Here is a 23,072-nt window from a genome sequence, read left to right as displayed (position 1 = left end):
TACAAGCACTTATATGAGGTCAATGATATTTCAAACTATTTCAATGTCCTGAATATTCCTAGAGAGACAATTTTGTTAAGGATGCCTCCCGTTACTTTTAAGGGAGCAGCCAAAGATTGGTTGAAGGCACTACCACCCAGTGCAATTACAACTTGGGCACAAATTTGTGAGAAATTCCTAGAACAATTTTTCCCACCATCAAAGATATCTAAACTCAAGAAGGAAATAGCCAAATTTAAGCAACAACCGGGTGAGTCGCTTTATGAGGCATGGGGGCGATATAAAGGGTTACTAAGAAACTGCCCTCAAAATGACCTTAACATACAACAATAAGTGTTTGTCTTTTATGACAGGTTGAATGTAATGACAAGGAAACTCCTTGATTCTCACGGACCAGTTACGAAGAAAAATCTAGCCGAAATCAGGAGTTAATTGAAGAGTTCTCCAAGCATTCTCGTGAGTACCACAATCCAAGACATGATGGAGTTAAAGGAATTAGGGGTGGAAATTTTGAATACATGGTTGTTGTACTAGCCATGCTAAATATTATGGACCGAAGAATGACCAAGATGGACCAATCAATTCATGCTATTAGAGTTGGTTGTGAAAGATGTAATGGCCCACACTTAACAAAAGATTCCCACTTGGATGAAAATGGAAATAAAAAGGTGCAAGTTTGCTACTCGAGTGGAGATATGTATGGCGTTGGATGAAAACCAAAGAAGTAGTGGTTGCCATATGACGAATATAAGAGGCTAAAAGAATAAAAATATAGGCAGACTAACCGAGGCTTATACCAAAACGAACAACCAACTCCTGAAAAGAAAGTTGATCTTGAGTTAATGTTACATAGATTTATGGAGGCTTCCGAGAAAAGACATGATGAGACCGATGCAGTGATAAGGGAACATCAAAATATTATGAAGGACCAGCAAGCTTTGCTAAGAAATCACCAAGCATCGATCCAAAATATTGAAGTCCAACTAGGTCAACTAACTACTTTTGTATAAGAAAAATTATCTCCAAAGATATCCGAGACAAAGCCTCAATCACATGTAAAGGTAATAGAAACTAAAGAGGATAACATCTCTGATTTCCTTGAAGAACTTGAAGTCGACCCACATCAAACGGGACCAAGCTCGAAAAAGTAACGATTAGATGAAAAAATGTTGCAGAAACATCGAATCCATGATGTGGGGCGAGTCTGAACAAAAAAATTTCCATGATGTTCAAGCTTATCGTCCTCCTTTATCATTCCCGTCACGAGATCATATTCATCCACTGGAGCAGCAACACTTGAAGTTTATGAAGCAAGTGAAGGGTATTTCAATAAATACCCCTTTCATTGATTCATTATCTAAGGTTCCTGAATATGCAAAGTTTTTACAAGATTTCATCAATACTCGCCAACAGTTAGAGAAGAATTCCAAGGTAATTCTTAGTGAGCAAAGTTCTAAAGTGATTATGGAAGAGTTACCTAAGAATATGGGAGATCTTGGACGCCTCACTCTTCCATGTGAGTTTGGGAATAATTTGAAGACTTATACATTAGCTGATTCGGGAGCTATCATAAATCTAATGCCTTACTCATTCAATCAAAAGCTAAATCTTCCAGGTTTGAAGGCTACAAGAATGACAATTTACATGGCCAATCGTTCAGTGACACATCCAAGGGGCATTGTGGAAAATATCTCGTTAAAAATTGGGAAATTTGTGTTCCCAATTGATTTTGTCATTTCAGATATGAAAGAAGACGCCAATGTCCTAATCATTCTTGGTCGACCTCTACTTAATACTGATCGAGCCCTGGTAGACATTCGCAAATCCAAGCTTACTTTGACAGTTGGAGATGATGAAGCTACTTTTGGAATAGAAGATGGTTTTCAATGAAATAATGTTCAAGGTGAAGTTTTCAATGCCGATGAAGAGAATGAACTTGAAGAATTGGAAAAATTAATGGAGGAAGAGATTCAACAAGTTAAACGCACCAAACCAAGTGCATCTGTTCCACTTGTTTTTGAGGTGATTGCTTATAAAACTCCAACATCTTGGGTGAGTGAGGAAAGTGAAGACTTGGTTGGTATCAAGTGACGAGGATGAAGTTATTTCCAATGAAAATAGACTAACTATGAATAAGAAGATGGTACCCGTGGAGCTAAAAAATGAAGACAAAGCAAAACCTTATCTTCAAGGAATATAAGGGAACTAAGAGAAAGCTTGAAGAAAATGATTCAAGGGTTAAAAAATAAAATTCTAAAAAGGAATATATTAGACGAGTTTAAGCTTACAAAAGAAGGTGGAAGGAGCAAAAGATACAAATGGTGGGGGACACTCCGACAAGTTCAACGTGAGGGGGCACAGAGTCCGGCTCATGACTCCAATAAAAAGAAGTGCTTATCGGGAGGCAACTCGAGCTTGGTTTGCGATTTCTTTTCATTTATGCATTTAGTTTAGTTTTTGCATTTTTTTATCTTAGGATAATTAATCATCAAACCCTTTAATTCTTTAATTCATTTTTGCATTTAGTTTAGTTTTCTAGTCTCCTCCATTTTCTCAGCTAGCATTGTCTGAATCATGGCTTGGACTCCTGCCATTGTGATTGGTTTAGCCGCTGGCACGACTTCTTGTGCACGCTCGATCACACTTTGAGGTTCAGTCTATTGATTTTTGTTCTTATTTCCCAATCCGCTACGAGTTCTCACCCTAATATTCTGTATACCAGAACAATTATTCACTATATTGAAATTGCGATTATATTATGATAGAGAGGGATGTTTAGATGCATAATTCTTCTTATCACCCCCCAAAAACGTTATATGTCAGTTCTAATACACTAATATATATATATATATATATATATATATATATATATATATATATATATATATATATATGTTTAGAATCCTAAACACATAAAGTTTCTAAATCAAGGTCAACAATAGGCCTTAGATTCTTTCAAATAAATCTAGGTAGGAAATATAAAGCATGCAATAACGCAACTTATTTAGCACAAATTAGCAATTAAGGCACATTCCCTAAAGTATTCTAGTGCTTGAGTAAATTCAGGTATACTACCTAAAATAAAATAGACACATACCTCAGAATCATCGCTTAGCATTCTAAGTTTAAGTCGAGAAATCCTCAAAATTTCTAGTTCGCTTAAGCTAATGCTCTGATACCAACTGTGACATCCCTATTTTCACCACCTGAAAAGACCTTTTCTTTATGCTTATCTTAAAATATAGTATTCTTTATAAATGCAAAATTCGTCCCATAAAACGTATTTCCGAAGAAATATTTTTTTATTATTATTAAAAACTTGTGATGTCATAACTGATACAAGAAACATCACTATCCATGTACCTTTGTACCGCAACCATTGCCCTAGATCTTACAATATATTATTATACTATGGTCTACATCTGCTCGAATCTCTCATCAGATCCAAACATCACTATCCATGTACCTTTGTACCACAACCTGTGACACAAAGAAATTGAGTGGGTTAGGATCTTTGGAGCGTGGTGAGTACATAGGGTTTTCAACCAACAATATTATTATTATATTGTTATAAGTATATGTATCACACCAAAAGGATTAATCTTGATTACCCATTTCTGTTATTCTCACTCTTCGAACCTAAAATGATAATCTCAAGGGACCTAAAGGATCTATGTAGCAATGAGTAGACAATATTGTCTCGAGGATTCGTTGGCAATACATATCAATAAGGAAACCATGATGGAGATACAGTACCCAAATGCACACATAATTCATACTCCAATATAATTTGATTCATTAACACCTACAGATTATGATTTTGCTAGTGTTCCACTCGACAGCCTCGAAGAGTCTATGGTCGTCGTCACTGCTAGATGACCGCTCTCAGTAATATAATAATACAATGGTAGGCATGGTCTCTCACCACTATTTTATCTCTAGTATGGTATCTCACCATTATCTGATCACTTTCTCTCTTTGGTCCCATTGGTATAGTACTACTATGTTGGACATGGTCTCTCACTATTTTCTCATCTCTCTACCCTTTTTACCCAATCCAATATAAGTATGATAAAAATACATATATGGTTTATTTCGAGTAAAAATCATTATCTCATTTAGCATAGATATTAGGAACACAGATAATAATGAAATAGGTCATCTATGTAATTAAATACTTGATATCTAAGTGTAAGCTGAAAGTAACTATGCACTCACTTGTTAAAAGTGGACGGTTGGTGATTTGGGAAGCACTCTGCCTAGCACCTTAGCTTTTCCTTTGGAATGACCTAGGTACGAATATCACTAAGTTTTGATTTTATATTCCTTGTGATTAATTATAGCAATAGTCTAAATTCCTCAATAATCCCAATGAATATTAATCTATAGCAGATAAGGAGCAACCTGGTAAGATCGTATCGATGTATGGTCCGTTTGGTATAGAGAGTATATTGTTTGGAAATTCCACTTTAAATACCTCACTAAATCTAGTCTAGACGTCACCCCCGTCAGTAGATCAATCAGTATTATGACACGGAATCACTGATAAATCTTGTTTATAGGTTCATAATAATGATAATGAACCTAAAAATAAGTTACACTTGAAGCAAGGTTTAGACGCATAATTCTCCTTAAGATAGAAAAGAATGTTTAGACGCATAATTCTCCTTAACAACCCCCTCCCCCCCCCCCCCCCAAAAAAAAGTTATATGCTAATTCTAACACATTAATATATACGTTTTGAATATAAATCAAGGTCGGAAACAGATCTTGGATTATTTCCAATAATAGCAATCTAGGTAGCCAACCTAAAGCATGCTATTATACAACTCATTTAGCACATAATAGCAATTAAGTCACATTCTCTAAAATATTCTAGTGCTTGTGTCAATTCAGGTATACTACCTAAAATAAAATAGACACACACCTCACAATCATCACTTAGAATTCTCATTTTAAGTCTAGAAATCCTAGACATTCCTAATTTGCTTAAAGTAATGCTCTGATACCAACTGTGACATCCTTATATTCATGACCCGAAAAGACCTCTACTTTATTCTTATTTCAAAACAAAGTATTCTTTACAAATGTGGAATGTGTCCCATAAAAAGTATTTCCAAATAAATATTTTTCATTGATTATTAAAACTTAGGATGTCATCACGGATACAAGAAACATAAGCATAAACATAGTCATAATAGGCCTTACAACATATTATTATACTACGGACTACATCTCATCGAATAACACATCAGATACAAACATCACTATCCATGTACCTTTCTACCGCTACATGTGATACAAAGAAACTGAGTGTAGGGTTTTCGTTTGAATGGATCGGTTCTATCCGATACAATTATGTAAATACTAATTGATTTTGGTTTTCAATATATGGATCTGAATAATCCAAACAAAATTCAGATCCAATCTAATATGATCCAGTTACAATTTGGTTTGATCTGTTTTTATAATTCAGTTTTCAAAAACCAAAACATTTTTAAACATCATATAATTATAATATTATCCAATTTTATAGAAGAAGCAAAAACGACTTAGTTAGTTGTGATTTAAAACTTTTAAACAACTACTCAAATAAACACACAATAAGGCAACCATGATGGGGATAAATTTTATTTAGTTGTGATTTAAAATTTATAAACAATATTGCATCGGGGATTCCTTAGCAATACATATCAATAAGGCAAACATTAGAGGGATACACTACTCAAATGAACACACAATCCACATTCCCGGATAGTATGATTTATTAACACCTATAGATTACGAGTCTGATAATGTTCCACTGGACTGACTAAAAGAGTATGTGGTCGTCATCAATACTTTGTTAGATGATTGATCCCAGTAGCACAACAGTACAATGTTGGGTATAGTCTTTCACCATTATTTTCTCTCTGGTCTCATTGGTACAATACTACTATGTTTAGACATGGTTTCTCACTATTTTCTCATCTCTCTCTCTCTCTCTCTACCCTTTTTACCCAATACAATATAAGTATGATAAAAATACATATATGATTTATTTTGAGTAAAAATCAATATCTCATTTAGCACAGATATCAGGAACACAGATAATAAGCACATAGGACATCTAAGTAATTAAATACTTGATATATATATATATATATATATATATATATATATATATATATATATATATATATATATATATAAGCTTAAAGTAACTATGCACTCACTTGTTAAAAGTGGATGGTTGGTGATTTGGGCAGCGCTCTGCCTAACACCTTGGCTTTTTTTTTGGTATGACCTAGGTATGAATATCACTAAGTCTCAGTCTTATATTCAATGTGACTAAGGATAGCGAGGGTCTAGATTTCTCAATAATCCCTATGAACACTAATCTATAGTTGATAAGGAGCAACTAGGTAAGATCAGATCGGAGGTAGGGTCCATTTGGTATACAGAGTATATTATTTGGAAATCCCACTTTAAACACCTCACTAAATCTAGCCTAGACATCACTCCCGTAAGGAGCTCAGTTAGTATTATGACTTGGAATCACTAATAAATATTGTTTATAGGTTCAGAATAACAATAATGAACTTAAACATAAGTTACACTTAAATCAAGGTAAGTGCATCTTAACTTATAGAAATTTCAGCGAAAATTGAGAAATTGCATGGATAGAACTTCGACCCGAAAGCTTTTATTTCTTCCGGATCTCAAATGCTCTAGAGGTCCACTACTTACCCTAAAAAACTCCTAAAGTTGGATCTAGATAAATCGGTAGGTTTTGAGATGAATTGTAGGATGAAATGAGTGGAAAAATAGGGGTTTATATAGGTTGGTTACTATACGCACCACACGCCTTATATAGGTGCGTCGCACCCTTTACCTGATGTGCCTAGTTCATCCAGGTGCCCCGTTTCAGATGATCCTTCGTTCGCGTCATTCTTCTAGAACATGGTACATGTCACAATTTAGTGCTTCCATGTGTCCAAATCTCGTCGAGCCATATTACCTTGTCCCACAGAGGAGTCGACCGCCTGACATGCCACATGGTGTCATGTCATCACAATAAGTAAATTCCTGAAATATTCGAATGACCATAACTTTAGCATACAAGCTCCGTTTCTAACGTTCTTTATATCCCCATAATCCTCTCGACAAGCTCTACGACTTTCGTTAAGTCTCAATAGCTAAATCTAACTCCATTTTAAATTCATATTTTATAGAGATTAGACTGCTAAGGTCTGTGCGGAAATCATAACTCTTTCATACGAAATCTACTCTCGAATGTCTTTATATTGACGAGTTCATATTTAACAGATCTTCAATTCTCATTTAGATTAATTTACCTAATAATCAACCAATCTTAATTTTGATTTATGTGTCCATATTGTTGCGTTGAAAATTCGAAAAATCGTAACTTCCTCATACGAATTCAGATTTGGACAATATCTATATGCATGCTCTTGCTTTTATAATTAATACAACTTTCGTTCATATTAATTAGGCTAATAAGCAATCAATTGCCTATTCGTATTTTCTGACGTATTTTGTCGTATAAGACTGACCTTAAAACTTCAAACAATCATGACTACTTTATACAATTTTAGATTTAAGCATTCCTTATATCCACGAGATCATTATTACAACTACTACACCTTTGGCTACGATTATTTACTATATCTTAATTATGTAGCCCGAATCAGCGGGTGTTATAATTACTGTGTTGAGGACAACAAAGTATGCTTGTAGAAGAGCTTTAGACAATGTTTGTGGAAGAATACTGCCCTAGGAATGAAGTCCAAAGTCTGGAGAATGGACTGTGGAACCTAAAAATGATAGGTCCAAACAATAAATCCTACTCTACCATATTCAATGGTCTTGCCTTGTTATACCCAACATTGGTAACTGCAGAATACGTGAAGGTAGAGCGCTACATCTGGGGACTAGCGCCAAAGATAAAGGGAATTGTCATGTCTTCAAGACCTACAACCTTTGAGAGTGCTAATAACATAACTAATCGCCTGAACATACGAGATCAATCAGGGAACCATGGAAGAAAGTGTTAAAAACCTCAAGTCTAGATCAAACAAGCGCAAGTCATCTAGAGGAAACACGACTCAACCTCAGAAACAGGAGACCAAAAAAATTTATGTTGCAACCCCACTAGCAATAACTCCAGCGCCAACACCAACACCACATAAGAACTATGATGGGAAACAACCTTTGTGTACCACTTGCAACCAGCACCATATCGGGGAGTGTTTATAGTGTAACAAATGCAAAAGAGAGGGGCATACTACCAGTTTTTGTAAGAGCTCTGCAAATGTTGGAGGAAATCAAAAGACTGGTACGGAATTTGGAAACGGAAGTGGAAAGGTATGTTATGAGTGTGGAGATAAGGGGCACTTCAAGTGGGATTTTCCTAGATTGGAGAACGAATGAGTGAATGCTTATGGGTGGGCATTTGTGATAGGGAACAATGATGCTATTCGAGATCTGCCAGTAGTCACCAGTATGTTCCTTGTCAATAACTTGTATGCTACAATACTTTTCTACTCCGGTATCGATAGAAGTTTTGTAACTCCAACTTTTAAACAACTCTTAAATCATGAGTCTATCAAATTAGATGTGGCATATGAGGTAGAAGTACCAAACGGACAAATAGAAAGCACCACCGAAATATTAAAGAATTTCATGTTGACCCTAAACGACCATACTTTCATAATAGATCTCATGCCAATTCCTATCAGAAGCTTTGACATTATCATAGGTATGGATCGGCTATCCCTTCATCGTGTTGAGATCCTATGCTACGAGAAAGTAGTGTGATTAACCCTACCCGATGGAGAGATCATGAGCATTTATGTTAATAAGTCGGGACAAAACCTAAAGCTATTCTCTTGCATGAAGGCTCGGAAATATCTACATAAGAAATGCTATGCATTTTGGCTCAGAAATATCTTTATATTTTTTATGTTTTAAGTCATTTATTAATCCATACCTATGATCTAAGTCATTTCTTCTTCTTCTACGTTTCATTGTTTTTTATGTATTAAGTAACATTTCTAGTTATTAAGTCGTCTTTTTATGTTTTAAGTCATGTATTACTTAAGTCGTGTTTTAATTCTAGTATTAAGTAATGTCTTTCAATTCAAGAATTTTTAATATTAAAATGATTGTGTTTTTAAAAATAGCTAGTTGTCAAAAAAATAGTTGTTAAAAAAAATTTTAAATAAAAATGATGTGGCCTGTTAAGGCACACCACCCCTCCATAACACCATGCTAACCATAGTTGGCATGCAAAAGAATGATGTGGCTGCATAGTATCCACACCATAGCTACCTCTCATCTCATATGTAAACAAAAAGCAATGTCACTATCTAGAGATCCATGTATAGTTCACATCAAAAGATAATGGTTGATTAACGTTGTCTAGAATTTCGAGGATAACAACTAGGTGAGGATGTTGTTAGAGACTATCAAAAGATCTGAGGGTATTTATCAAATATAAACAAATAGGAGTGTGACTATCTAGATCATGCCCGGTAAAGAGCATGAGCAAACAAGACATAGGCACAGGGCCCATTCTTTTATGGGGCCCATTTTTTATAGGCTAAATTGCATCAATCGTCCCTCGTGCAGGTGCCGAAAAGCATGTTTAGTCCCTATTTTCAAAAATTAACTCGTACAATCCCTCGTATCGTTAAAAGGTGCACGTTACGTCCCTTGCAAACATAAAATGACTATCTTGCCCCTTTCTTTTTCTTGTTCATTTATTTTTTCACTGTTTATAAATTATCTATTATTTTTTTTATAATTGTTATTTTTACAAAAGGAAACATCCCTTAAAAGGAGTTCAAACCATTTTGGCCATCAACCACCTCCAACTACAGTCACTTCCGGCTACCATCCACTTCCGGCCACCCTTGAGCTCCGACCACCATCCACCGCCACCGGAAACCATTGCATCTCTACATCTCTACATCTCTCTCTCTCTCATCCTTATCCCGTCTTTAAACTCCGACACCTCCCATCCCTGTTCATTATTGCCATTCACAGCCACTAACCTCCATCAAAAACTACCATCAGGATCATCACCTACCCTACCCTATCTACTAATCTTCAGCTGATCAGAATTGTAACTCAAAAGAAAGAAGAAAGAAGAAGGTTGAAGAGGAATCTGTGATTGAGAGATATAGGGTTGAAGGGTGGGGACATAAAAACATACTCATGCGATTGATTAAGAGGAGGTTCAGGTGAAACCTAAATTTTTCATCATCTTCTCCCCCTTACACCTGAAATCATCCAACCACCACCCTTATGTCGATATCGATTCCGACTGTGGAGTTCGATGCTCTCCATATCTCATCCACTCATCTCGGCCACGATGGAGGTAGATATTGTTCTCTATACATATGTCGAAACGCACAGAGATCGATGACATTTGTCAAAACCCTAGCCGATGCCGATGGCGGGGTACATATGACGAAGCCCTAGCTGGCGGAGATCAGAGATCGAAGACTGATTCACAGGTGGCGGCATCGATTTTAGATGGTTCAAAGCCACTTAGGCCATAAAAAGATGGTGGCTAGAGTGCGATGAGTGTAAAATGGCGGTGGTTTCCATGAATGTGGTCGGAGTGTAAAACGAAGATGGTATCCACTGTCGGTGGCTTAAGGATGAATGGTTTTAGGGTTTTTTAAGAGTTTGGAGAATAGAGACAGTAAAGGGAAGGTACAATGGTGGAGAGATATGGTTGCGTATAAAGTGGTACCACGTCTTTTTTTTTTCTTTTTTAATTAATAATAATGATAATAACATAAAATTAATTGGAAAAGATAAACATAAAGGGCATTATGGTCATTTCAGATATGGAAAGGACTAATATTGCAATAAAAATGTGTATTAGGGATGAAGCGTGCACGTTTAAAACAAATAATGGACGGTCCGAGTTAATTTTTGAAAATAGGGACTAAATGCATTTTTCAGCACCTGCACGAGGAACGATTGGTGTAATTTACCCTTTTTATACTATATTGAGAGTAGGCCCAGCATGAATGTTAATCCACTAATCCACTTGTATAAGTTCACATTTGTAATTTGTAGATCAGGACTTCAGCAGAACGTGGGAGTTGGGACGTACGTAAGAACACAACGCCAAAAGGAGAAGCAATTGATCATTCAGGCTTTAGTGGCTTTATCCAGCATTCCAGAAACCATCGATCAATCAGAATACCCTCTGATTGAGTTTACTCGATCACTAATCTGCTAATCAGGTAAGTGTTTAATTTTATAGTGAAACCCAAATTGAACTTGCAGAATTGAAAATTGGTATCAGAATTATTGTTTGGTAATTTGGTATTCGTATAGCATCAGATTCGAGTTTTACTGTTTTAGTTTATATGATATTGTTTGTCTTTTTATAGTAAAAAAAATAAATCAAGAATATATTATATATATTATCACTTATCAGTATTTAGAATAATAGAATTCAGTCAATTTCATTCAACATTCATGTACTTAGTTTGTTTTTTGTTCTAGAATTCAGAATTGAGTAATGAGTATCTAGTTTGTTTTTTGTTCTAGTATTCAGAATTCAGTCAATAAATATTGTCTAATGTATGTTATGAGAAATTAAATATTATCAGAAACAAAATGTATTTATAATTTATGTTATCAAAAATTGAATGTTGAATTTGAACTATTTTATGTCTTTATGCAAGAATATTTATATTATCATAATCACTTTATTAGATTTATACTTGAATGTTATCTGAAATCTGAATGAATGTTGATTATTGAATGTTGAACTTTTAGTGATGAAGTCTAAACAACCATCTGGTAGTTAAAACATAAAAAAGAAAACTAGATGAAGAATAGAGAAAGGTTGACGTCGGTGCTCTAGATAAATTTATCTATAGACAACATGTTGAAGAGCATGTTGAAGAGCACGATAAAGAGCACGTTGAAGAGCATGTTGAAGAGCAAGATCATGTAGAAGTAGAAGTAGAAAAGATAGAAAAGTAAGAGCACGTTAAAGAGCTTGTTGATATATATATGATCCAAGAAGGTGGGAAAAAACTTAATTATGATGAGATTAAGCTTTTGGTTGAGAAAGGTCCTAAAAGAGATACTAGTATTATGTATGGTCCCTACGATAAATTTGGTAGACGATTTTCTACAGCTTTATATACTAGAACTTTATCAAATTTGGAGAAGTTAGATAGAGAATGGCTAGTATATTCGAAAAGTGTTTTGCTTCTATTGTAAAGTGTTTAGAAAATGATTTTGAAAGGTAAATTGGATGATGAAGGTTATGCAGATTGGCACCATGTTACCACTAGGGTTAAAGAACATGAAATTTCCTTGTATCATCTTACAAATAGGAGTAAGTGGTTTGATATGTGTAAAAGATTGAACTTGAATGAAATAGTTGATAAAGTTCAATATGATCAATTCATTAAAGAAAAAGATTACTGGAAAGAAGTCCTTTTGAGAATCATCGCAGTAGTGAAGTTTTTTGCTAAACATAATTTAGCACTTTGTGGATCCAATGAAAAGTTGTATAGAAAAGGTAACTATAAATTGTATTTTTTTTTGCTTCCAATTCCACCAAATACTTTTTTGTTAATTATTATGCATGATTCCACTTCTTATTTGTTAATTATATTTAATAGGTAATGGGAATTTTTTGGGTGTCATTGAAACGTTGGAAGAGTTTAACCCAGTTATCAAAGAGCATGTGTGGTGAATCACAAGCGACGGGCTTCATGTGCATTATCTTGGCCATACGATCCAAAACAAACTAATACTTTTGATATCTCAAGAAATTAAAAAAGAACTTATCAAGAGGATAAAGGAAGCAAAGTACTACTCAATCATACTTGATTGTACTCCCGATTCAAGTCACCAAGAACAGATGACTATAATAGTGAGGTATTTAAAGTTATCATATAATTTTGTTACTATCGAGGAGTCCTTTTAAGGTTTTTTGAATGTTGATGATACCACTAGAAAAGGACTATTTGATATTACACTTGAGGAGTTAAAGTCTCTTGGTCTTGAAATTATACATAGTCAAGGCTATTTTAATGGAGCAAACATGAAAGGAAAATACCAAGGAGAGTAAAAGAGATTTTTAGATATAACTCCTAGAGCATTTGACACTCCTTGTGGTTGCCATTCTCTCAATCTAATGTGATATGGCTAACAAGTGTGTTAAAGGAAAAAGCTTTTTTGGATTCATCCAATGCATTTATACTGTTCTTGCAAATTCTAATAAGAGGTGGGAAATTTTGAAAGATAATGTTAAAGATTGGAGTCTTAAATCATTATGTCAAACTCGTTAGGAAAGTCGGGCTGAGAGTATAAACGCTATTAAACTGCAACTTGTGGATGTATGGCAAACTTTACTTCAAGTTATAGAAAAAGATAATGATGTTCCAATTGCAAGTGAAGCAACTTCACGGATAGAAAAAGAACTTGTTGACTTTGAAATTTTGATCAAGCCACTTCTTCTCTTGAGACAAGATTTGAACAATTCAAAGAGTGTGACAAAGTATTTGGTTTTTTATTTCCCCATAATTTAAGGGGAATTAAAGATAAAGATCTAAAGTCATATTGTCATCGTCTTGAAAAAACACTCAAGTTTGAAGAAAGATCGAATACTGATGTCGAGGAACTTTATATGGAGTTGATGAAAAAGATAATGATGTTGCAATTGCAAGTGAAGCAACTTCACTGACAGGAAAAAAAAAACTTGTTGACTTTGAATTTTTGGTATCAACTGTTATTTGGTATGAAGTACTAAATCATGTGAATATTGTGAGTAAGAAGTTACAATCAAAGCATATGCATCTTGATAATGCTATTACAGCAATAAAAAATTTGATTGGGTACTTCAAGGATTATAGAGAAACTGGTTTTTAAAAAGCGATTGTTGAAGCTAAGGAGATTGTTATTGAAATGGGTATCGATCTAATATTTCCACAAAAGCGTTTGATTGAAAGGAAAAAAAGATTTGATAAGAGTTCAAGTAGGGAAGAAGTTTCATTTACACCTGAAGAGAATTTCAGAGTCAATTATTTCTTATATATTGTTGATCAAGCCATTTCTTCTCTTGAGACAAGATTTGAACAATTCAAAGAGTATGACAAAGTATTTGGTTTTTTATTTCCACATACTTTGAGGGGAATTGAAGATAAAGATCTTAAGTCGTATTGTCATCGTCTTGAAAAAGCACTCAAGTTTGAAGAAATATCGGATATTGATACCGAGGAACTTTATATGGAGTTGAAATTATTAGAGACATTGAAAACCAATGAATTTAGCAACCCTATAGATGGTTTGAAGTTTTTGAAAGAATTTGATTGTTTCCCAAATGCATGCATTGAATATAGAATATTGTTGACTATTTCAGTAACGGTCGCATCTGAAGAAAAGTGTTTTTCGAAATTGGAGTTTGTGAAATCTTACTTACGCTCCACAATGACCCATGAAAGACTTAGCGGTTTTCTGATGATATCTATCGAGAACGAAATCTTAAATAATATATAGACTATGAAGATTTGATCAACCAATTTGCAGTCAAGAATGTTAAAAGAGTTTCACGGGTCGTCGGTTAGCTGTTACGATATGTAATAACTCATTAAAATACTATGATTTTGCTATGCTTATATCTATAAAGTTTATCATCATTTTAATTAAAAAAATGAGTTTATGTAATTTAATTCGTTACACGTTAAGGCCTAATGACCTTTTTTATTCATCTCGTCCTAGACATTTAAATCCTCATGATCGGCCCTGATTTAAAGATCCGAGAATAGTTCACCCAAAAGTAATGTGGGGACATTGAATGTGCAAGTAGTTGATGAAGTGAAAGTTATTGGTTATATTTGATATATCATTTCTTTACTATGTTTATTTTATTTTGGTACACACTGTGATGCCTTTGTTATGCAAGGGGGATGTTATGCTTGTTTTTATGACGTATGTTACAGGGATATGTACAAGCAATAAGAGGAAAGGGATGGATTAGATTATGGATAGCATCTGATACTTTTAGAAGAAGTTTTTGTAGCTTTTTATTTACTTATGGTATCACCCGATTAGGCCACTTTGTTTAGTTTGTTGTAACTATGGCATTGATGATATAAGTTGATATCCTGTACTTAATATGAAAGTATACCATCTTGTTTAAAGCATGTTTGAAATGAAACATGTTTTTGTACTTTATATTAATGTTGGGGACTTGGGGTGTTATAAGAAGTCGATGAATTTACAATTGAAGTCTTCAAATTGTAAGAACGCTTGCTAATATTCTATGGAAGATATGGTAAAGACACAAGGTATTAGACTTTGAAAATGTTTTGTCCATAATTGTTTTTGGTTCTAGATGCAGGAACCAAATACCTTAAAACTGAATAAGTGGGTATCTTCCCTGATAATATGTAATTCTGGTTTAGTCTAGGGTTGGTTTTTGTTTTTTTTTCCGATCCAGTCCGGTTCTAGCGAATCAAATGCTTATCCATAACCATATCAAAATAAGTATGTGACAATCATAAATGTGGTTTCATGGTTCTAAATTTGAATCAGAATGCATGTACCCAAATAGCTTTTTGGTTACATTTTAGTCATGTGATAATAGTTTTAGAAATATAAAATTATTCCGAATAACACGACGTTGCATAGTTGTACCTTCTTATAAAAATATATTAATATACATACGAGAAGATAGGGAATCCAATTCCGATCCTTTTGAATGGGTAAATACCCGATCAAGTGATGATCGTGAAACCACCGGTGATAGACAAATTACATGCTAGTCGACCAAATCACTGAGGAGGCTCAAAAAAAAAAAAAAAAAAAAAAAAAAAAAAAAAAAAAAAAAAAAGGTGGTCGATTCCACCAGAAAGGGCATGCAGAATGCTCATGTTACTTGTCGATATGTTAATTTCGGGATCATCGTATAGGGTTTTGGCGGCTAAGCATCAGATTATTATCCGACGTTGGATTTAATTAAAATAACCATTAAAGGTTTTTTGTAGTACTGAATTGTAGTTTGGCTTCAATTATTGTTTTTAAAATAATATGGTATTCCCACAAGGTGTCTTTTCCACAAATACAACGTAAATATATACACCACAATTTTATTTTAATGTTACAAAACTCTAAAATAAACATAAGCAAAACAAATGTAGGGCAAGTTGGAACTCTCAACAAGGAGACACAAGACCTCATTTAGATATGTTTCGGAATGAAGCACAATGTGGATTTGGTGAATTTCAATTGAGTTCATGACATCATCCACCATTATTTGCACCTTTATTTGTAACATTGGCATATGTGTGATTTCAACTTGCGAATACACGTCATAATTGGTGAAATCAACGTAAACTAAGAAACGGTTTGCTTAAGTAAAGCATTGAACTAAAATGTAAATTCACGCCATAATTCGTGAAATCTACGATATTCATGAACAAATGTGTCAAAAGATTCAAAGAAAACTTATAAATACTAGTTCTACAAAATTACATTATAAATAAAGTAAAAAAACAATTCGCAAAAGTAGAAAAACTACTACACCCATCTAAGGCTGAGTTTGGCGTGCCACAGCTATCTTATTTTTCGAGCTTTTTTAAATTGTCATGTTTCACAAGTCAAAAAGTAACTGATAAACTACCTTATAAGTTAGCTTTTTAAAAAGCTACTTTGAATAGTTTTTTAAGAGCTTTTTAAAAATTTCCCTAATATACCTTTATTTAATTACAGAAAACTTATTCTTCTAAATGTCATTTTATTTCATTTTATATCTTTCAGCTAGATTATCAGTTAGTTTTTACTAAACATTATTTTTTGTCGGCTAGCTTATAAGTTAACAGCTAGCTTTTCAGTCATCAGCTAGTCTGCCAAACATAACCTAAAAGGTTGGAAATAAAAATATTTGAGTAAACATGAAAAATGGCACTTCACCAAACAATTACATCTTTTTCAAGTGAGTATATTAATAAAAACTCTAATGATAGTGGGAATACTAATCGTGATACCATTTCTATTGATTGAAATGGAATAATTTCAAGTATTCAAAATTCAATATTTCTTCAGCCTCAATATAAAAAATCGTAGAATGTTTAGGAAGATAACTCTTATCTCCAATCATCCAATTTTGTCATATGCTTCTAAAAAGGTGCATGTATCTACATAATTTATCTGCTCAATTATTGGGGTTTTATATAGAAATCTCCTATTTTATAATATAGAGCTTTTTCATTCTATCATACATTAAATGAGCATTACCACTTATTTCAAACTATAGAAAACACGTGCAATTCACATCTCAACATGATTTTAACGTGTTATACTAAATTTTATCATCAAGACAAATACTAATAATTAAAATTATTTATAAAAGGAAATTTCCATCCACCAAAGGATATCGCACAACAAATACGCACTTCCCTAATGATAAATAATCCAATATAACATACAAGTGTGGATTTTATTTTATTTGATCTTTTAAAGATAAGATACAATTACTACAAGGTTAACAAACTCATGGTACTTACAAAACTTAACAACTCTAGGTAAGTTCCTATGTTCATATTATTATACTAAAAACAGAAATGTTTTATATTTTTATATATTTTTTTTTAATTCATTGAGAATGAAATTCCAACAACTCTTGATGGATTAATTTCTATATCATCCTCAATTACATTCCCTCTCCATGTTGGAAGGTAATGTGCCAACGGAATCTGCAATTCCATTCCAAAGTTCATCATTAGCATCCCAAAATGTTTAACAAAATGCATTGAAAACTTGCGTTTGCATTTTGCAACAACCCAATTGTGTTTAGGCACAGACACAAAAGCTTGCCATGAATTATCTTCCATTTGTCCAGGCGAATTAGGGTTAAAATGCAAGAAATAGCAACGAACTTTCATTTATTTTTGTACTACAGAATTCTATTTTCATTTCTTTCAAAGTAGAATGTTGTAATAGGAAGAAAGGAAAGTAGGAGGCTATAAATAAAATAAACAAAATCAATGGAAGTATATATTGCTGTTATTTGCATTTTAGCCATTAATATTTAATATCAATATTTTATTATTAGTAGTAGCAAACAAAGAGTGTGGATACCTCTTTTAGTGGCAGTTAAAAAGCTTGTCATATTGCTCGAACTTTGGACATTTTTCAGCTCCTTAAAAACCCTATGAATTTAAACAGTTACAACAAGTTTGAATATTTTCATCATTGCATTGTAACATTTTAAATTTTGGAATTTATTGTAATAAATATCATTCGAGTTGTAAATAAGATTAAGTTTAGGCCCTAAAGTGTAAAGGGGACAAAAAAACAAAAAAAAAAAAAAAAAAAAGAGCAAAAAACTTGATTTATAATAGGCTTCCTTTTCCCTTATTTTGTATGTTAAAATATGTTTGTCTATGAGAGGTTCTGAAACCTGGTCTAAGAAAAAATTAAGCAAGTCGCTTTCAATGGTATAAATCAAATTTAAAATGTAAAAATTACTAAATACCAAAAACTCAATATGTTAAGGCAAATATAATGAGAAGCATTAAACATTGAATACCAAAAACTCAATTGTAATTTGTCATCGGATAATCTAGAATTCATATAAATTTAGAATTGAAATTTGAACTTTGAAGCTTAGCATGTTGGATGTTTCAAGTTTCTACCATTAAAAGCCTAAATGCATTTCCTTCCCTTAACTATCAACAGTGAAATGAACCCTTTTACATTTGTAGAACTAGAAGCAAATTAGTAACTAAAAAATGAAAATGCAATTCAACTAGCGCATCATCAGTTTCACATACCTCTTTTTAAGGAATTAGTAAGTAAAAGGGAGAAACCGAGAGGTCTCGAGTTCAAGCGTTTTTTCATCATTCTTTCCATTTCTTTTTATTAGCGTGGACATGTCACGTCAACAAAGAAATGTCCAATCAACATGGCCGATAAAAATATAAAATAAGTAAAATTAACAAGGTACATAATATAAATTTTTAATCATTTGTTAATTTATTAGAGTTTGTTATTAGTTATATTAGAAGGCATGGCTCTAATAAAAAGCCTAAAGTCCTTTATATATCTACAAAAAAAAATGAATAGATTTAGGATTTAAACTTGTTAATATTAAAATATATATATATATATATATATATATATATATATATATATATATATATATATATATATATATATATATATATATATATTTTCGAATATCTCAATTCTTGAAAATCGAATTGTAAAGAACAATCATACCGAATTGTAATTTGATTTGATTGGATCAATATGGTTTATACTATTCGGATCTATATTTCAAAAATGAAAATCAATTTGAATTCACTTAATTGAACCAAATCAAACATATCCGTTCATATGAAAACCCCTAAAATTAGCAATTATGAAATAATTCTCCATGTAAGTCGGTGAAAAGTTGGAAATTTTTGAATAGAAACTTAGCTTTAAAATGTCATAATTTACATCATACAACAAACATAAAGAAGTACAATTACTTTGAAATATAAAAATCACAACTTCCCCCATACAAGTTGTTCACTAATAATAACCATAAACTATTCACATTATTCATTTCTATACATTTTACGTTTTGTTCTTACAAATATTTTTTTTAATCCAACATATTACCAAATAATATACTATATTATCATTTCAAAATAAATGTAGACATAGGATTAAAGGGTATATATACTATACACACATTATAACATGTCATGATGCTTGTGTTAACAATCAAAACAACTTTTATCTAAAACCAAATTTTAAGCAAAATACACAAATATTAATCAAAACCTGTGAAGATATGTGCAACTAACTTAACCTTCTTACAAGAACTTTCATGGCTTCCACTTCACTTTAACTAATCATAACTCATCATTTGGGATCCCTACAAAGTACACACAAGAAAACCTTCATTCAAACCATAAAACTTTACACTTAATTGTCTTTTTTTTTTTGTAAATGTCAAATGTGTACCTTCAAACAAGGCTTTCAAATTATAAGGCTCTGTGATCTTGGAATCCCCATTCCAAAATATTTCTGCAAATTGGCGACTTGCCACTTCATTGGGATGAAAAGAATCAAAGAACAAATACTCACTGGAATTTTCACATACTTCATACTCTTTTATCCCTCTTATCCCTCCACAACTGTAAATCCCCCTAAATGGACCACTACCACAACATGCAATCTCTCCTTCCTTAAACCCTTCATGTCAAATTAATCCACAGAAAAAAGAAATCAAAGATGATAATATAATAATAGTTCATAAAGATAGCTCATGAGTACCATATTTTGATGGGTTCTTCATTCTGTTGTTAATGGAGGTGGAAATGTCGAACTTTGCATACATAAATCCTTCGAATTCCTTCTCCAATTTCTTTAGCTTTCTTGAAAGTTTTTGATTGTGTAATCTTGTGATATCATCAGTCTCTACACTACACGTATTCCCAGGTTGTCTCATCCTAATTCCAGGCCAACAGCCTATAAGAGGGGCAGTGACAAACCCATATTTCCTGCCTCCTTTTTCGTGTATTCCCTGTTCGTAAAAGCAGAATCAAGAATCGAGTTTAATTGCTTGAAGATAGAACAGATGAGAAGAATTATAATTTGAATCTTGACCTGGATTACGTTAGTCAAGTTTCCGATCACCATGTCCACGTATTGTTCATGGGTATATGGATGGAAGATGCTGTGATGATTGACAACAGGCTTTTGGTAGTCGTTGGCTCCACAGCTAAACAAGTAGACAGCGTTTGATAGAAGCTGTTGAGCTTTGGTATCACCTAAACTCTGCTTGTAATGGTTTACTAAATTGCCAAAGTACTGTAGCTGTGTTTGAAGATCGACTACCTACATTACATAGAAGAATAATTCAATGTTCTCTTCAGCTAGGCATTTCATCGAACACAAAAGGCGCATTTACATTGTAGGGAATAAGTTCTTCGAAGCAGAGAAGGGGAGGCATACAAATCCAGCATGGCTGTCGATCAAGGCACCAGCTCCTCCAGACGCAAAGTTTGCTCCGTGCGTGAATTCATTATTCCCCGGTTCGAGATACGCCGGAACGAGAGGTAGTCCGGCATACTCAGCTGCATCAAGAGGCATGGTATTATGGTAAGGTAAGGAATGACGGAAGGAAGAAGGAAAAACAAGTTGATATGATTTGGGATACTGCTCACCGATGAAATCGGGGATGAGACGGCCATCGGAGAATCTCCCAGTCGGAGGATTGAAGTAAGATTGACCATATGGCCAATGATTCGCCTGAAAATCAGTAGTGGTGTTGATGTAGTTGTTTCCAGGATCGAACAGCGAATCACCGAAGACGAAGAGCGCAACGTGTTGGTCGAAAATCCCCTGCGAACTCAGGCAACATGTAGGTATTGATAGACACAAAACAACGAAAACTAGAACGGCCAGTTCGCTGGTTGAAACGACCATGGGTAATCTGTCTTCAGATCAAGAGTTCACGATTCACAACTTCCACTATCGGTGGTTTTTTCTGAAAATAAATGGTTTTTCATTGGCTTTTATAAAAATAAAAATATATTATTTTTCTAAAATATAATACTGTAATATTAAAAAGAACACCACAAAAACAATCTAGACAAACCATCTAAGATTATTGGTTAGAAGAAACAAGAAAAACATATTTTTAGACAAAAATTCAAAAATGGTCCATATGGTTAAGTGAAGGAAATTTCTCTCTTTTCACTATCATATGGACCATTTATGAAGTTTTGCCTTATTTAAAAAAAAAAATATATATATATATATATATATATAATTATTTAATATTAAAAGGTCTCTCTTCTTCTTCTTCTTCTCTCTCTCTCTCTCTCTCTCTCTCTCTCTCTCTCTCTCTCTCTCTCTCTCTCTCTCTCTCTCTCTCTCTCTCTCTCTCTCTTGGGATCCTATTTTGTCCTAAATCCTTCGACCTACCCAACATGTTCTTCTTAAAGACCCTCTCTTCTTTCCCATTTTTACCAGTTCTCAAAGAACCCATCAAAACCTCAGACAACAGCTCCAATTCACCTTCTTTACTGCAAAAAAAAACTTGATTCCCATGACTTTCAATCTTACAACCATACCCTTCTTTCTTCACATTCATCACTTTTATTGAATCACCAAGACAATTCCAAGAATTATCCGACAAAATGTTCCTAAAATCAATGTATGAAGCCTCTCCAAATTTTGTTCCTATCTTGAAAATAGATGAAAGGGTATCATAAACTGTGATATCCGAAAAGCAATCCACTTTCTCTTTTATTTTTCTGAAACAAGATTCCCGGATATTATATCCCAAAACTTGATGTTTCCTGAAACGCCAGATGGTCCACTGTGAGACCCAGAAGCCATTAGCAGTTTAAGACTTGGAATCCAATTCAATTTTGTTGATGGAATTGCGGAATCAAGATCAGCACCAAAGATTACATTATGCCCAATTTCTTATACAACTTTGAAGCTATTATTCAGGTCATATACCAACATAGAGTTTGAATTCCTACGACTTGATTCAAAACTAGTGAATAAAAGCTCAACACTAGTGAATAAAAGCTCAGGGGAAGTTCCAATTGCTTTGAACAATTGAACTAGATTTGGTCACATTTTCCAAGTTTATGGAGTTATCATTCAGGTCGTATACCAATATAGAGTTTAAATTAATCGAATAATCAACTCCGGTACCCAATAAGAACTCGTTGGCGCTGGATACGACGAAAGGGGAGCATATGTTGGTTATAGCGTTGTACAAGTACCCAGGATGGCAATCACATAAAGAAGAGTTGAAATAGAAGGAATTAGTGCTTGGGCACTACATTTTTGCAATATTTGGCTTTGGGTTTCAATGATTATGTATGGACAGAATTGGGGTTTAGGTTTTTGTATTTTGCTGGAGATCTTAGAGAATTTAGGGTTTGTTTGTGTAGGTGAAGAAGAAAAGAATTTTTAGAAGTTTGTGTGTGTGCGTGGGGAGAGAGAGAGAGAGAGAGAGAGAGAGAGAGAGAGAGAGAGAGAGATAGAGAGAGAGAGAGACCCTT

At 33.6% G+C, this 23,072-nt stretch overlaps 2 protein-coding genes and 1 non-coding gene across 3 annotated transcripts; 1 reads left to right on the top strand and 2 right to left on the bottom strand.

The window, feature by feature from the left end:
• Window positions 1-210: 210 nt before the first annotated feature.
• Window positions 211-317, bottom strand: LOC111906905 (small nucleolar RNA R71). The gene has a single exon (XR_002855377.1). It is a non-coding gene; the product is annotated as a small nucleolar RNA R71 (small nucleolar RNA).
• Window positions 318-1,158: 841 nt separating this feature from the next.
• LOC111906878 (uncharacterized) lies at window positions 1,159-1,890 on the top strand. The gene has a single exon (XM_023902655.1). It carries the CDS (start codon window positions 1,159-1,161, stop codon window positions 1,888-1,890), a length of 732 nt encoding a protein of 243 aa, XP_023758423.1.
• A 17,765-nt stretch (window positions 1,891-19,655) lies between these two features.
• Window positions 19,656-21,544, bottom strand: LOC111906902 (GDSL lipase). Its single transcript, XM_023902689.2, has 6 exons — window positions 21,213-21,544; window positions 21,001-21,122; window positions 20,653-20,883; window positions 20,320-20,569; window positions 20,008-20,238; window positions 19,656-19,918 (listed from the first exon to the last, which is right to left on the bottom strand). Exons 1-6 carry the CDS (start codon window positions 21,472-21,474, stop codon window positions 19,896-19,898), a joined length of 1,119 nt encoding a protein of 372 aa, XP_023758457.1. The 5' UTR covers window positions 21,475-21,544; the 3' UTR covers window positions 19,656-19,895.
• Between the last annotated feature and the right edge of the window lie 1,528 nt (window positions 21,545-23,072).

This window comes from Lactuca sativa, chromosome 4 (assembly GCF_002870075.4).
Source record: "Lactuca sativa cultivar Salinas chromosome 4, Lsat_Salinas_v11, whole genome shotgun sequence".
Classification (NCBI taxonomy): domain Eukaryota; kingdom Viridiplantae; phylum Streptophyta; class Magnoliopsida; order Asterales; family Asteraceae; genus Lactuca; species Lactuca sativa.
The sequence above is the reverse complement of the archived record's forward strand: the minus strand, read 5'-3'. Positions and strand labels throughout refer to the sequence as shown.